The following is a 17342-nucleotide window of genomic DNA, read 5'->3' as shown; positions in this document are numbered from 1 at the left end:
CCCACGCAGCGCAACTGGTTAAGAGGTCAGGAAGAAAACAAAGCCAACGTAGAACCTCTAGTGTCATTGAGCCCAGTCCTAGGGCTCTATTCAGTCTGTATCACTGGTGTCATAGATTGCGCAATATAAATGTAAAGGTAATTTCAGATTGAGCCGACATACGCAGCGTTTACAGTGATGCAGTCTCCCCCAACGAGGCAACATTGCCTTTAAATTTCTATCACGCTGTAACGTTCAGTGGTCTAAAGTACTTTAAGTAAAAATTCTTTAAAGTACTTAAGTAGGTTTTTTTGGGTATCTGTAATTTACTATTTATTATATATATGATACAATTCAAGGAAACGTACCATATTATATAGAGACATGATTGCATGGAACGCCTTTCCATCTCGTATAGAGAAAGTGAACAGCAAACCTGGTTTAAAAAAACAAATAAAGCAACAGCTCGCGGCACAATGCCTCTCCCCCATGTGACCTACTTGTTGTGTGTATGTACTGACAGGTATGTGTAACTGATAGACGCACATACACTACACATTTTTAAACGTATGTAAATTGTAAAGTTTTTTGTCTGTAACGTTTTTTCCGTTATTTGGTGGACCCCAGCAACATAAGCTGTCGTCATTGGCGTAGGCTAATGGGGATCCTACTAAATCAAATCAAAATCAAATAATTCCTAAAAAAAATTTAAAAAAGTACTTTTTACTCCATACATTTTCCCTGACACCCAAAAGCACTTGTTACATTTCAAATGCTTAGCAGAACAGGAAAAGGGTCAAATTCATGCACTTGTCAAGAGAACATCCCTGGTCATCCCTACTGCCTCTGATCTGCTTCGTTTGTCATTTATATCTGAGTGCTGGAGCGTGCCACTGGCTATCTGTAAATGTTCAAAACAAGAAAATCATGTCATATGGTTTGCTTAATATAAAGAATGTAAAATGATTTATACTTTTACTTTTGATACTTAAGTATATTTAAAAGCAAATTCTTTTAGACTTTTAACCAAGTAGGATTTTGCTGGGTGACTTTCCCTTTAACTTGAATCATTTTCTATTAAGGTATCCTTACTTTTACTCAAGTATGACAAGTGGGTACTTTTTCCACCACTGGTAACGCTGAACTTTAGCGATATGGTTTGAATAGAGCCATTAGTGTTTTAATGATCTTTCAGGATGACATGTAACCAGTCCAATGTTCCATTCACAGACAAGTCCTTAACTGCTCCACACACACTTAGATCCTGCGCCAGAAGACATTAAAACAGATGAGTGTCTTGCCAGAGGTGGAATGGAGAGGAGCCACACCTAGGCGTGGTAGGTGTCACTTTCTCACACTCTCACACACATACATACATACATACATACATACGTACAGCCAACACCCCTAAGGAATCCACACAAACACAGAGAAACAATCTATGAGAGAACTGTCCTGGTACGGAGTGTGTTCTATGCTGGTTTTTGGCTTGGCCCATGTATCGTTGTGTTTGTTTTTATAGCTGAGCTGTTTTGACGGTCAGTCAAAAGGTCTGGTAACCTCCCAGGACATCACATCCAGTATTTCCTGTTTCCCATGCATCTTTATATCAAATAAATGAATTATTCATGTATTAATTGCATCTAATAATGTGTCATTTGCATCTTCACATTATGGATATCTATGAAGTGAATAGGGATTGTGTGTGTATGTGCGTGCATGTGTGACTCCCAAGTCCAAGTATCTGCATATCCTTTATCATTTTTGGGTCCTCAGTTCAAACTAATTTTGAGGATCCTAATAAAGTTAGGAGGCCTCTCCCACCTACGGTATTTACAGTTCCGCTGCTGGGCATTTCCACTGACAACAAGTTTTCATATGGACACCAACAACAAAAGCATTGCGCACCCTGAGGGTGTGTGTGTGTGACTTGAGGGGTGTGTGATGGAGGGGTGGCCTCTAAGCAGCTCTCCCAACCTCATATAAACCAATGCACACACACACACCCACCCACATCCAAAAGTTCTCACACACTCTACCGCCGAGTACAGAACAGGCAGAGATGGATCTTCTGAAAGGATCAGGGAAACAGGTGGATGCGGTCATCGACAAAGCAGGTGAGAAAAAGGCATCTATAAGATAAATTGGTAAAGGTGTTTGTTTACGTGGTTGAATGATGGGGGACATTCATGTGGAGAATGAATCGTTTAAAACCAAACACACAGCAAAAATGATGTTTATATGCAGTAATATGCAGTTTTGCTTTGATTTTAGTGTTCACTGTTGTGTTATCAGCCTTCAAAATGTTCAATCTGGACTTTGGAATTTTAAGCGCATCTGCAGTTGATGAGCCAACAACATTCTTAAATCAAATAAGGAAGAGAAAAAAATCTTGGATCTGTACTTTATGGCACTGCTCATGTTTCAAAATGTTCAGTTGGATTTGTCTAGATTTAAAAGTGTGGGAGCTAATTTCTATCAGAAAGGGAAAAAATAAACAAAGATTCTGTGGCATCACATCATGAGTTCCAGCTGATACATTCTCCCTAACGAGACATACGATTTAATTCCACCAAATGTCTCATGTCGAGACAGAAGGTGCATGTTTGACAGCCCCCTCTCTCTCTCTCTCCCTCTGTCCAGCTGGTGTGGTGAAGGGGAAGGTGGGAGATATGATCGGAGGAGGAACGAAGGAACCAAAGAAAGATCAAGGTGATCTGTCTATTCTGAGTTACAATGCTAACACGGTCATGTAGCCTCACCTGTATGGGTCTCGATCAGGGATGTCAAACGAAAGTAACTCAGTATACTTTCAAATAACTAAAACCAAATCCAAACTGTGTGGAAATTATAATAGACCCACATAGTTTCTTGACTGTGTAGAGCTCACTAATAATCACAGAAATGAAAGCTAGACAGTAAGGGACCATCGAAAATTCCAAAAACAATGGATAGTGGGACAGTTTTTTGCTAATTTTGATGGCGAGGAAATATAACTAATGTTCAGTGTGACCCTCCGGACCTCGTTGAAGACAGAATGCGGCCCCCGGGGAAAAATGAGTTTGACACCGCTGATCTAGACACACACCCACAATGTCAACTTTATTCATTGAATTCCTATCTACAACATTCAGTATGTTGCAGCCTCCTGAATGCGACCCAGGTGTAAGCTGTATAATGATTCTGTTGGGAGTCCGATGTCTTTGTATGCATTGTTGGAATGGTGTCTGATGATGTGGTTGTTTCTCCAGGTATTGGTGAAATGGTGACTGATGCGGTGAAAGGGGTAGCAGCCAATGCAGCCAAGGACAGTGCTGCAGACAAGGCCAAGTCTTTCGGAAAGAGCCTTTTGAAATAATCCCCCGACCTGGACTATACCATGTCCCCACTCCCCCGCCATCCCTACATGGACTCTACCATCTCTCCACTCACCCCTGAAGAGTTCTCTGGATACCTCAACCACAAACCTTCCTTCCCCTCAACCAACCCCATACACTGTACTGTAACTGAGATCTGTATAAAGTTAATAGGACATGAATAAACATGAATAAAACACCTATCATCTTTCAGCACTAGTCTCTGTCTGTCTGTACCTCACATACTGCGCGTATACATCACAGTCAAGCCACACTTGTGTTTTTGTCATCATTTTATTGGTTTTCAACAACAAAAAAGGAAATACACATTTCCCAAAGCAATTTCCATTTGCGGGCATGAATGGGTTATTGGAGAAGTAAAAGGAGAACGTTTGTTCCATTGAGTATCTCTACTCTCTCGCTCAGGGTGGGGTGGGGGGTTTGGAGGAGGGTCAGATTGGACAAGACAGGAGCAGTAGGCAGGGAAGGTTGGGGGGCTCGTGGGGGGACTGATGTAATGGAGAAGGGTGTGGAACTTTACTAACAACCAAACACAGTAGAACCCAGTGTTCCTCAGCACAGAACGCTAACCATAACCCCTGACCTCTAACCCTGAGCCCGGGGCCCGTATCAACAAAGCGTCTCAGAGTTGAAAATTGGTCATAAGTGCTGAGAATAGAGATATTTCACTCCTACTATTATGAGTGAAAATAAAAGCTATGCATGAAGCCTCTTTCGTCATAAGAGTCACACCTAGTTGACAGATAATTAGGACACCTCATGAGCTGTCCTAACCAGTTAAGAGTTACCAGCAGGTGTCTTGATAACAGACAAATGCAGCCAGTCAGTGGTTCCTGCGTCATTTGCAATAGCTTTTGAGTTTTTAAAAGAACGTTTTGATATTTCATCAATCCATAAATAATCTAGACCTACAATCAACAGTATCTCTTGCCCTTTTGACAATGATTTCACATGATTTCACATGATATGCCTAAATATTTATAACCACTACGCTAATGAATAAACACATTTTCCTTTTGATTATTTAATGACCTACATCAAGTTATTTCAAGTTATCCATTTGGAACGCAACCTCACATAGTTAAAAAATATGTCTAAATTGGGCAACCCTATAAATTGTGCAACTGTAGGCATCTAGTGCTTATGCAACCTTTGATTGTGTTCAATGAAAATGACAGACCTTTCAAACATTATGGGCAAGTGACTTGATGCCTACTGTGCCAAAGCGATTTAGAGTTGTTAAACGGGAGTGACAATGTGTGTGTTGCTATAACGGTAATATTGTCCAAATAAAGCTTTTGACAACCATAAAAATTTGATTACAGTATTTATTTTATGAATGCCAACATATTGGGCAATAATTAAAAATAAGCAAAGTGATCGTGTCAGGATGAAAATGATATCAAACGTTTTACCATTACAACATTTGATGTACGTGTGTGCTCCTTAGAGTTCACAGCTGCCAATGCCTCATTGTGATTGGTTATTCCCCCATCATTTACAACAATGGCAATGAGCGTCATCACTATCTTTCCTTTGCAGAACCTCAAACCGTCGTGATAAAAGTTTTAGGAGTTGATTTTACTCCTGGCTCAGAGTTTGTCTGAGCAGTGCCTTTTTGTTTGTTTTGTATTGTACCCCCCTTTTCTCCCCAATTTCGATCTTGTCTCATCGCCTCAGGAGAGGTGAAGGTCAAGTCCGAAACACGAAGGTCGAGGCCGAAACATAAACCCGCCAAACCGCACTCTTAACACCCACCCGCTTAACCCAGAAGCCAGCTGCACCACTGTGTCGGCAGAAACACTGTTCAACTGATGACAGCCTGCAAGCACCCGGCCCGCCACAAGGAGTCGCTAGAGCGCGATGTGCCAATCAAAGCCCCCCCGGCCAAGCCCTCCCCTAACCCGGATGACGCTGGTCCAATTGTGCGCCGCCCTATGGGACTCCCGGTCATGGCCGGTTGTGACACAGCCTGGGATCGAACCCAGCTTTGTAGTGACGCCTCAAGCTGTGCCTTAGACCTCTGCGCCACTCGGGAGGCCCATCTGAGCAGTGTCTTAAACTTATTCTGATTTTTTTTGTGTCTTAAAACAGGTTATAACAGGATTCCTAGGACCTTTTCTGAGATGCTTTGTGGATACGGGCCCTGACCTCTAACCTCTGGGAGGAAAACTGAGGAACACATATGATGTCATCTTTCCCTGTTATAAAGTTTTAAACTATTTCCCTTAAAAAAAAAAAAGTATAAGTCTAAAGTTAACATTAAATCGATTTCCTTTTCTAAAGTACAGTATAGGGGTGTATGTGCATCTCTTCAGGTCAGAGCTCCGTCAGAGCTAAGGCATCTCCAGTGCTGTGGTCTGAAACCATGGCAACACCAGGGTCAAACAAGACAAAAAGACAGACATTGAACTCAGATAGTAACGGGGGGGGGTTGTCTTGAATCTCTCTCAGCATAGCTTGCTTCCTGCTACAACCTGCTCCTTTCACAATACACAAATAACTGAACGACAATACTGAAACAAAACGATCCAGAAATACTGAGTTACCGTCATGATAATGAGATACGGCGAGGTCATGGGACACAGAACACAGTATGTTTCAGTGTGTGTGTATGCATGTGTGTCTGTGTGCGTGCGTACGTACGAAGGGGAGGCGGGGATCTCTAATGTAAATGTTCAAATGTTCTAAAGGCTGATTGAGCGATGGGGAAGCGGTGGAACCAATAGCAGGGCAGTATGGGTGGGGTCTGACTTTGATAGGGTGATTATGTGACGGTGATGCCGGCCTCGTTGTAGACCTTGAACACCTTCTCGATGGCGTTGACATACGCAGCCGTCCGCAGGTCCAGACCCAGGTTGTACTTACTGGCCGTACGCATGATTTGCTGCAGGGGGACAAAACACACAAACACTAGTTAGATACCAGTTACACTGGCAAAACCAGTCACACACACTGACACAAACATACACAGACACATGGTGGTGTGATTGAGAGGTGCCCCGGGCCAGGGCGGGGGCATTGTCATTATCACAGTCTGTCTCATAGAGAACATATGATTAAATTCTAGGATCTGACTCATCGGCACTAACCTCACAAACACACGCAGACACACACACGTATACATGTAAGCACGCTCACACTCTTACCCTGGCAGATCTCTCCATGGTGTAGGCCAGGCCAGAGTGAACAATGTCCTTCTCAGAAGCACCCTGGAGTGGACAGGAAGGAAATATGTGTTGTCAAACTGCCAACATATTACATAATTTCCATACCACATAGGTTGTGAGTGTGTGTGTGTGTGTGTGTGTGTGTGCTCACAGCGACTCTGGCCTGGAAGTCAGCGGTGGGGACAATGGGGATTGGTCCTCCCTGTTTTCCAAACTTCCTCTCCAAACTCTCCTGAACGGACACTGACAGAGAGAGAGAGCGAGGGATAGAGAGAAAATGTTAGACAGCAATGTAGCAATGTAACCTGATCATTGGCAACTATCGTATTTTCAAGTATATCCAATCGATCAACATTCATCCCTGAAGTTTCCTCTGGGTTCACTCACACATTTCAGATATCGTTTTCATTCAGTTGAGACCTCAACGTCAGAAAGGCGTATCTGTCATTCTACCTGGCACGTCACCTTAACCTCCGTTATATACGGGAGTGACCAACGGAAAGATCGCCAGTTACACTTGTTTTGAGGTCATCTTTTCAGTAAAAAACGGAAACAATTTCCTAGAGAGGACACAGTACTGTATCTCCTGCTACACCGAGGTTGTTAAAGGAAGAGGAAAAGTCTTCAGAACTGAACGAAGACAGATCTTCTACAGACAGAGAGACGAGATCACAAAGCGGACACACAGCTCCAGAGTGAGTACAGATGAAAGACTTCCAATATTAGTCAAGGAAATACAGGGCCCTGCTCCTAATATTTAACCTGGCTATTTTGTGAAATAGAATATGTTGTTAATGAGTGACCTAGATAATAAATACATTAACATTCATCTTTATTACAGGTGGTAGTAAACAAAGAGTCAAAGGAAATCTAGTCGCCACATCTAGAAATGGCAGAGGTAAAACAACAGAACATATTGCCCCCCCTCATCCCCTACCCTGAGGGGATGACAGATGAAAAGAAAAAAGAAAAAAGAAAAATTTTGCATGAAAATCCAGAGACTTTATATCGTGATGAAAAAAAACAGGCTCCGTGCGACCTCATTTTCTACACAACAAACGGTTCTACATGGGAAGAGGAAATACTGAAACACTATCCTGAGGGAAAACAATGGAGAAAAATTCAAGATGGCAAACAACTGAAAACGAAGCCAGGCACTATAAATGTGTATGATACTGGGATAATCATGGTGCAGGGTAATAGTGAGACGTTAATGATCTTCCCAAATGATTTCCCAGCCTTGAGCGAGAGAGTGAGAAAGAGTGTCGAGAGCAAGCGTGTCGAGGCGAGTGAGCATGTCTTGAAGAAAACGGCAGATCTAGGCATTGAGGAAAGAGGAGAGCAGAGGAAAAGAGAGAGCGAGGACATAAAACAGGAAGACATAAAGGTGGAAATAAAGGAAGAGGTTGAAGGAGGAAAAGGGAAGCACTGAACATTCCAGGGCAGATCAGAAGAGAAACATTATTTTACGGGATGTATAATTTGATGAACAGTAATGCTAAAGCCTGCTGTTCCTCTCACCTTATTATTTGAATGTTGTATCTTTTACCTTCTAATGTGTGCTTTTTATTGAGCTTGTATGAAAAATGCATTCATAAGAGCTCACCATCATCATTATCTTGCTTTGGTTATAGTTGATCACTTTCCCAATGATAAAGGTGCTTAAAGCAAAAAGGTGGTGGTCCCTGTGAATTTCCCCAGCAATATGTGTTTCATTTTGTTTCAAAACGTGTGTTCTAAAATGTATCAAGATTTTTTAAATGCAATTCTAATAAAGTTTGATTTAACAAGTGTCAGGAGTCAGGATGTACTATATATTGGGGCGGCAGGTAGCCTAGTGGTTAGAGTGTTGGGCAGGTAACCGAAAGGTTGCTAGATCAAATCCCCGGTAAACAAGGTAAAAATCTGTCATTCTGCCCATGAACAAAGCAGTTAACCCACTGTTCCTAGACCGTCATTGTAAATAAGAATTTGTTTTTAACTGACTTGCCTAGTTAAATAAATAAAAATAAAAAATATATATAGGTGGTAGTGGGAATCTCTCTTGTATTGGAAGGTGAGAAGGTGGCTGTGTGGGTCAGAGGTAAGAGGTCAGGACTTACTGAGGAGATGGTAGTTGGAGTCTCTCTCGTATTTGAAGGTGAGACGTCCATAGCTGACATGGTTCAGGTTCTTGAGCCACTCAAAGTAGGACACTGTCACACCACCGGCGTTCAGGTACATGTCCTGGGGGAGGGAGAAACACACACAGGAGGGTAAACAGATAAATGTCTCTGTCTGGGATTGTTGAGTGAGTCTTCAGCTTATTGATTGGTTAATGAGAGAACTGCAGACACTGTGAATGTGTGCATGACGCCTTAACATGCAAATGTGTGTTTTATTCGTGTGTGTGTGTGTTCTTACAGGGATGACCATGACTTTGTTCTCTAGGAAGATCTTGTCAGCGTCGGGTGTGGTTGGGCCGTTGGCTCCCTCAGCAATGATCTAGAACAAACAACAACACTGGCTAGAGCAGAGGACTGTGGGTAGTGTAGTTTAAACTTGAGAGGAAAATATAGGGTATTGTGCATAGTGTAGTTTAGATAGGGGTGTTGTCTGTAATGTAGTACCTTGGCCTTGATTCTGTGGGCGTTGTTGCGTGTGAGCTGCTTTTCGCTGGCGGCAGGGATCAGGATGTGACACTGCGCTTCCAGGAGGCTGCCCTCGTATGGCTGAGCCCCGGGGAAACCTACGATCGTACCATGTTGCTGCGCACAGACATGCAAAGACACAGGTAAGTATGAGAGAGAGAGAGGAAGCCTTTGGCCAGCTCATATTCAGAGCAAGAGAGGGAGGAAGAGAGGAAGGGGGGTAAACAGAAAGAAGAAGAGAGAGAGAGAGAGAATGCAGGAGAGTAAGAGAGTATTTTTACCAGTTTGTAGTCCTCCAGCTGCTTGGGGTCAATGCCCTCTGGGTTGTAGATGCTGCCGTCATACTCAGCGATGCCCACACACTTAGCACCATACCTGTGGAGGTACCGCATGGAGTGGAGACCCACATTACCAAAGCCCTAATGATGACAGAAAGGGAGAGAAATCATTATCATTATGTCGTCATCACTACCACCACCTGCGCAGAAACACCCGACCAGGCCTGATCTCAGCTCCACTACATACACATGACATTAGTGCCCCCATGTGGCCCCCCTCTGTCACTGCAGAAGCCACAGCCACAGATTACTAGCTAATGAACTGAAACAGCAAATAAGCAGAGCGAGAGGACTGAAACCAGGTAATATCAAATATTATCCAAACCTGGTACAACTGGGAAATGTGGCTTTAACTATGACGAGTATATAACGCTGCTATAAGCCCTGCACAATAGATACTGTAGTTGAGAGGCGTGTGTGTCCACAGCAGCAGTGGCCGACGTCTATAAATACTCAGAGATCAGCTCCTTTCCTCCGTCTATCCCTCCATTATCCTCACTTCCGTTTCTCTCAGTTATCCTCTCCTTTGTTGCAGTATAAATCTGACCACTCCTTTCCTCAACTCTCTCTGTCATCTGCTAGATGACGACATTACAGATCTGCGTACTCACTAAATCTCCCAGAAAATCTAATCACACACACACACACACACACACACACACACACACACACACACACACACACACTAGATAGGCAGGGCACAGGGTGAGCTCTCTCCACCTCACCCCTCTCCCTGCAACCACTACACACAAACAGACATTCCTCACCTCCAACCTCTCTCTGTTTAGTCAGTCAGTCTGTACATCAGGCACCAAGGCGAGATGCGAGTATATCAACAGATCTCTACTGCTGTTGCCATTAACTTTCATCCTAACTTAATCGGTAGTACATTCACCCTTACACTGAGTGACCTACACACAAACACATACCTTGTTGTACACTCTCCGCAGCTCATTACAGGGAAAGGGTGATAATTATAGACAGGCTTCCAGGAAAGAGGACAAGGCCATGGAGCCTGCAAGTGTGTGTGTGTGCGTCTGCGTGTGTGTGTGTATAGTCAGGTCCGGGCTTCTTCATGTATCGCTCCGAAAGATATAAAGACCTCTCTGGGAAGAAGAAGGGCGGGGGTGTATGCTTCATGTACATATTCTTTATCCCTTTCGACTTGTGTGTGTGTATAAGGTAGTAGTTTTGGAATTGTTAGGTTAGATTACTCGTTGGTCATTACTGCATTGTCGGAACTAGAAGCACAAGCATTTCGCTACACTCGCATTAACATCTGCTAACCATGTGTATGTGACAAATACATTTTATTTTATTATTATTATTATTTTATAGCTCGGGGACACTTAAAAATGTCCTTGTTTTCCATGAAAACATACATGAAATGAGTTGCAAAATAAATAGTGAATATAGTCAAGACGTTGACAAGGTTATAAATAATGATTTTTTATTGAAATAATAATTGTGTCCTTCAAACTTTGCTTTCATCGAAGAGTCCTCCATTTGCAGCAATTACAGCCTTGCAGACCTTTGGCATTCTAGTTCATTTGTTGAGGTAATCTGAAGAGATTCCACCACATGCTTCCTGAAGCACCTCGCACAAATTGGATTGGCTTGATGGGCACTTATTATGTACCATACGGTCAAGCAGCTCCCAAAACTGCTCAATAGGGTTGAGATCCGGTGACTGTGCTGGCCACTCAATTTTAGACAGAATACCAGCTGACAGCTTCTTCCCTAAATAGTAATTGCATAGTTTGGAGCTGTGCTTTGGGTCATTGTCTTGTTTTAGGAGGAAATTGGCTCCAATTAAGGGCCATCCACAGGGTATGTATGGCATGGCGTTGCAAAATGGAGTGATAGCCTTCCTTCTTCAAGATCCCTTTTACCTTGTACAAACCTCCCACTTTACCACCACCAAAGCACCTCCAGACCATCACATTGCCTCCACCATCCTTGACAGATGGCGTCAAGCACTCCTCCAGCATCATTTCATTTGTTCTACGTCTCACAAATGTCCTTTTTTTGTGATCCGAACACCTCAAACTTAGATTTGTCTATCCAAAACACTTTTTTCCAATCTTCCTCTGTCCAGTGTCTGTGTTCTTTATCCCATCTTAATATTTTCTTTTTATTGGCTAGTCTGAGATATGGCTTTTTCTTTGCAACTCTGCCTAGATGGCTAGCATCCCGGAGTCGCCTCTTCAATGCTGATGGTGAGACTGGTGTTTTGCGGGTACTATTTAATGAAGCTGCCAGTTGAGGACTTGTGAGGCGTCTGTTTCTGAATCTAGACACTAATGTGCCTGTCCTCTTGCTCAGGGCCTCCCACTCCTCCTTCTATTCTGGTTAGGGCCAGTTTGCGCTGTTCTGTGAAGGGAGTAGTACACAACGTTGTACGAGATCATCAGTTTCTTGGCAATAACTCGCATGGAATAGCCTTCATTTCTCAGAACAAGAATAGACTGATGAATTTCAGAATTAAGTTCTTTGTTTCTGGTCATTTTGAGTCTGTAATCGAACCATGCTCCAGATGCTCAACTAGTCTAAAGAAGGCAAGTTAAATCTTTAATCAGCACAACCGTTTTCAGCTGTGCTAACATAATTGCAAAAGGGTATGCTGATGATCAATTAGCCTTTTAAATAAAGGATAATTTTAAAAAAATTAAATGATAAACTTGGATTAGCTAACACAACGTGCCATTGGAACACAGGGGTGATGGTTGCTGATAATGGGCCTCTGTACGCCTATGTAGTTATTCCATAAAAAAATCTGCCGTTTCCAGCTACAATAGTCATTTACAACATTAACAATGTCTACACTGTATTTCTGATCAATTTGATGTTATTTTAATGGGGAGAAAATGTGCTTTTCTTTCAAAAACAAGGACATTTCTAACTGACCCCAAACTTTTGAACGGTAGTGTATATTCAAGAGTCTTTTAACGAATGTATGTTAAAATAAATAATTTAAGTAAAACAGTAAAAAGTAAAACAGATAAACAGTTCTACAACTAAACATCAAGAATCCGCAAAGTGCCTGCCCTGCCAAAAAATGCTGAGTGCAACAGTTTACATCCTGTGTTTACATCCTGTGGCGTACTGCATTAGCATCGAATAGTCCCCGCCATTTACTTTTCAGGGAAGCCAGGAACCAATACACACAGTCAGTTAGGAAAGCAAAGGCTACCTTTTTCAAACAGAAATTTGCATCCTATAGCTCTAACTCCAAACAGTTCTGGGACACTGTAAAGTCCATGGAGAATAAGAGCACCTCCTCCCAGCTGCCCACTGCACTGAGGCTAGGAAACACCACTGATAAATCCACGATAATCAAGAATTTCAATAAGCCTTTCTCTACAGCTGGCCATGCTTTCCTCCTGGCTACCCCAACCCAGGACAACAGCTCCGCATACCCTGCAGCTACTTGCCCAAGCCTTCCCAGCTTCTTCTTCACCCAAATCCAGATAGCAGATGTTCTGAAAGAGCTGCAAAACCTGGACCGTACAAATCAGCTGGGCTACACAATCTGGACCCTCTCTTTCTAAAATTATCTGCCGCCATTGTTGCAACCCCTATTACTAGTCTGTTCAACCTCTCTTTCGTATCGTCTGAGATTCCCAAAGATTGGAAAGCTGCCGCGGTCATCCCCCTCTTCAAAGGGGGTGACACTCTAGACCCAAACTGTTACAGACCTATATCCATCCGGCTCTGCCTTTCTAAAGTCTTCAAAAGCCAAGTTAACAAACAGATCACTGACCATTTTCAATCCCACAGTACCTTCTCCGCTGTGCAATCCGGTTTCCGAGCTGGTCACTGGTGCACCTCAGCCACGCGCAAAGTGCTAAACGATATCATAACCGCCATCGATAAAAGACAGTACTGTGCAGCCATCTTCATAGACTTGGCCAAGGCTTTCGATGCTGTCAATCACCGTATTCTTATCGGCAGACTCAACAGCCTTGGTTTCTCTAATGACTGCCTCGCCTGGTTCACCAACTACTTCTCAGATAGAGTTCAGTGTGTCAAATCGGAGGGCCTGTTGTTCGGACCTCTGGCAGTCTCTATGGGGGTACCACAGGGTTCAATTCTCGGGCCGACTCTTTTCTATGTATATAACAATGATGTCGCTCTTACTGCGGGTGAGTCCTTGATCCACCTTTACACAGACGACACCATTTTGTATACATCTGGCTCTTCTTTGGACACTGTGTTAACAACCCTCCAAACGAGCTTCAATGCCACACAACACTCCTTCTGTGGCCTCCAACTGCTCTTAAACGCTAGTAAAACTAAATGCATGCTCTTTAACTAATCGCTGCCTGCACCTGCCCGCCCGACTATCATCACTACTCTGGACGGTTCTGACTTAGAATATGTGGACAACTACAAATACCTAGGTGTCTGGCTAGACTGTAAACTCTCCTTCCAGACTCATATCAAGCATCTCTAATCCAAAATTAAATCTATAATCAGCTTCCTATTTCGCAACAAAGCCTCCTTCACTCACGCTGCCAAACATACCCTCATAAAACTGACTATCCTTCTGATCCTCGACTTCGGGCGATGTCATTTACAAAATAGCCTCCAACACTCTACTCAGCAAACTGGATGCAGTCTATCACAGTGCCATCCGTTTTGTCACCAAAGCCCAATATACCACCCACCACTGCGACCTGTATGCTCTCGTCGGCTGGCCCTCGCTACATATTCGTCGCCAGACCCACTGGCTCCAGGTCATCTATAAGTCTTTGCTAGGTAAAGCTCCACCTTATCTCCCCCCACACCTCACCATAACAACACCCACCCGTAGCACGTGCTCCAGCAGGTATATCTCACTGGTCATCCCCAAATTCAACACCCCCTTTGGCTGCCTGTCCTTCCAGTTTTCTGCTGCCAATGACTGGAACAAATTGCAAAAATCGCTGAAGTTGGAAACTTATCTCCCTCACTAACTTTAAGAATCAGCTATCTGAGCAGCTTACTGATCGCTGCAGCTGTACACAACCCATCTGTAAATAGCCCATTCAACTACCTACCTCATCCCCATATTGTTTTTATTTACTTTTTTTGCTCTTTTGCACTCGTATCTCTACTTGCACATCATCATCTGCACATCTATCACTCCAGTGTTAATTTTCTAAATTGTAATTACTTCGCTACTATTGGCATATTTATTGCCTTACCTCCTTACTTCATTTGCACACACTGTATATAGATTTTTATATTGTGTTATTGACTGTGCGTTGTTTGTGTAACTGTGTTGTTGTTTTTGTCACACTGCTTTGCTTTATCTTGGCCAGGTCGCAGTTGTAAATGAGAACTTGTTCTCAACTGGCCGACCTGGTTGAACAAAGGTGAAATAAAAAAAATATATTTTTTTTATTATTATTAGTTCACGGCTCTAACGCTGATATTTTTATACAAGGAGTACATATGATGATCTTCAGAGCACACAAATACATTCAGGAGCACGATTGAATTATTTCACTAGTTTACTGATAAGAAATTTCTAAAAGTTAATGATTCCGTTGAAAGTGCCCCCGGACCGTTGGAATTTGGAAGCAAAATAGCCTCATAACATCAAAGATTCACCACTATATTTTAGTGTACACTTTTAGAAGTAAAGGTGCCTGGAAGAACCTTTTTGGGTTGCCACACTGGCAGAACCTTTCCAGTTGAAAAAGGTTCCTCAAGGAACCCCTCTGAAATGGTCTTCAAGGCATCCCTACGCAAAGGTTCAAACTGGAATCTTTTTTGGATGGAAGGGATTACATTTTGAACCTTTTTAATAATATAGGAGGTGGCAGCCTATGAGATTGGAGGCGTGGCTTTCAGGTAGCTATTTCTGGACACCTGTTAGCGTAAATGTAATTCCTGTTCATCATGTTAAATTTGTACACTGCTACCTAAAACATTACTTGAATATTTATACATATTACATATTCTACTACATTAATAATATTGTTGATTACGTAGTAATAAAGTGGCAACTATACCAAATTTGGGATTTGAGGAGCTCATACACCTCTATTAGCTCATTGAAACTACTAAACTGTCAGTGTTCAACCTTAACATCTAGATGACAAGACAGCAGAACAGATTCCTGGAATTACATTTTCTCTAGTTGGTGGCCAAAAAAAAGCCAAGCCCCTACTAGGCCATGCCTTCACTCCAGGGTCCCTTCTAGAATCCATTGTTACATCAAACCATTCAAGGTTCCTCCAAGATCCCCTCAACAAACCCAAGGTGAAAATATGAACCACTGACTAGCAATGGTTCCATGAGGAACTCCAGGGGTTCCTTGAGGATCTCCAGGGTTCCTCGAGTCACCACCACTAATTCTAAGTGTCGGTATGGGGTTGTTTTCTGCATATGCATCCTTATGTAGACACCAAACGCACTACTGGCGTGCGTGGCCAAAGACCTCCATTTTCATGTAATCCATCAAATGTAAACGCCTGGAGTTTGCTTAACGGCATTGGCACTTGGATCGGAACCCGTCCTATGGTCAGATGACATGAAAATAGAGCTCTTTGGCCATGCACACCAGTGGTGGGTTTGGAGTCAAAATAAAAGTATATGCGTGTAGTGTGCATATGCGTGCACATATGTGTGTATGTGTCGGTGTGTGTACCTGGATTATGAATGTCTTGTCCTGGAAGCCGGGGTTCAGGCCCAGCATGCTCATGTAGGAAGCCTCGTTGATGAAGTTCTCAATGCCATGGAACACTCCGCGACCGGTGGCTGAGATACGACCGTGGATACCGCCCTGGCTGATGGGTTTCCCTGTCACACATGCGTGGGCGTTGATGTCCTGCACACACATAGACATTCCCAGAGGCACACACAGAGACACACACATTAGAGCATATGTTTAATTGGATTACATCTGTTGGCCATTTGTCAAACTGTCAGATAGAACCTTAGCATAATTATGAGAGTACCCATACTACCCTTGGTCCCGACTACTGAACCACAATACCCATACTGCTCTGTGGACCAGACTACAGAACTTCGGTACCCACACTGCTCTGGGGGTAAAACAACAGAACTATAAGTACAGTGCCTTCGGAAAGTATTCAGACCCATTGATTTTTTCCCACATTATGTTACATTACAGGCTTATTGTAAAACAGGTATTTTGACATTATTGAAAATGTATTAAAAATTACAAATTAAAAAATAAATACCTCATTCAAATAAGTATTTTGACCCTTTGCTATGAGACTCAAAATTGAGCTCAGGTGAATCCTTTCATTGGTTATCCATGCGATAAATACTACAACATAATTCCACCTGTGGTAAATTCAATTGATTGGACATGATTTGGGCTCCCGAGTGGCGCAGCGGTCTAAGGCACTGCATCTCTGTGATAAGAGGCATCACTACAGACCCTGGTTCAATCCAGGCTGTATCACAACCGCCATGGGTAGGAGTCCCATAGGGCGGCGCACGTCTTAACTGACATGCCTAATTAAATCAAAAATGAATTGGAAAGGCACACACCTGGCTATATAAAGGTTAACAGTGCATGTCAGAGCAAAAACTCTACCATGAGGTCAAAGGAATTGTCCGTAGAGCTCCGAGACAGCATTGCGTCAAGGCACAGATCTGGGGAAGGGTACCAAAATAATTCTGCAATATTGGAGATCCCCAAGAACACAGTGGCCATCCATCATTCCTAAATGGAAGAAGTTTGGAACAACCAAGACTCTTCCTAGCTCTGGCCGCCCGGCCAAACTGAGCAATCGGGGGAGAAGGGCCTTAGTCAGTGAGCTAACCAAGAACCCGAGTGGCCAGACGAAAGCCACTCCTCATTAAAAGTCACGACAGCCCGCTTGG

At 43.0% G+C, this 17342-nt stretch overlaps 2 protein-coding genes and 1 long non-coding RNA gene across 3 annotated transcripts in view; 2 read left to right on the top strand and 1 right to left on the bottom strand.

Moving 5' to 3' along the window:
• The window catches only part of gdh03 (glutamate dehydrogenase 3), a gene marked incomplete at its 3' end in the record, with an annotated part of 144420 nt that overhangs the window by 105929 nt on the left and 21149 nt on the right, over nt 1–17342 (bottom strand). Inside the window, 7 exon segments of the mRNA NM_001172531.1 lie at nt 6506–6568; nt 6678–6769; nt 8629–8752; nt 8930–9010; nt 9136–9273; nt 9438–9575; nt 16135–16314. Of these exon segments, the coding sequence (NP_001166002.1) occupies nt 6506–6568; nt 6678–6769; nt 8629–8752; nt 8930–9010; nt 9136–9273; nt 9438–9575; nt 16135–16314 (816 nt within the window).
• On the top strand, nt 1883–3548 carry LOC110498953. The gene is made up of 3 exons (XM_021575695.2): nt 1883–2096; nt 2623–2691; nt 3231–3548. Exons 1-3 carry the CDS (start codon nt 1970–1972, stop codon nt 3335–3337), a joined length of 303 nt encoding a protein of 100 aa, XP_021431370.1. The 5' UTR covers nt 1883–1969; the 3' UTR covers nt 3338–3548.
• LOC110498957 lies at nt 6730–8318 on the top strand. The gene is made up of 2 exons (XR_002469899.2): nt 6730–7221; nt 7368–8318. It is a non-coding gene; the product is annotated as an uncharacterized LOC110498957 (long non-coding RNA).

The sequence above is a fragment of the Oncorhynchus mykiss genome, chromosome 20 (genome assembly GCF_013265735.2).
Source record: "Oncorhynchus mykiss isolate Arlee chromosome 20, USDA_OmykA_1.1, whole genome shotgun sequence".
Taxonomy (NCBI): Eukaryota; Metazoa; Chordata; class Actinopteri; order Salmoniformes; family Salmonidae; genus Oncorhynchus; species Oncorhynchus mykiss.
The sequence above is the reverse complement of the archived record's forward strand: the minus strand, read 5'-3'. Positions and strand labels throughout refer to the sequence as shown.

Excerpts from the sequence above, each read along its gene's own strand:
- LOC110498953 (XM_021575695.2), top strand. The coding sequence starts at position 1,970 with ATGCACACACACACACCCACCCACATCCAAAAGTTCTCACACACTCTA. Across the intron at positions 2,097-2,622 it reads TGCGGTCATCGACAAAGCAG|CTGGTGTGGTGAAGGGGAAG; the intron begins GTGAGAAAAAGG and ends CCCTCTGTCCAG. Across the intron at positions 2,692-3,230 it reads GGAACCAAAGAAAGATCAAG|GTATTGGTGAAATGGTGACT; the intron begins GTGATCTGTCTA and ends TTGTTTCTCCAG.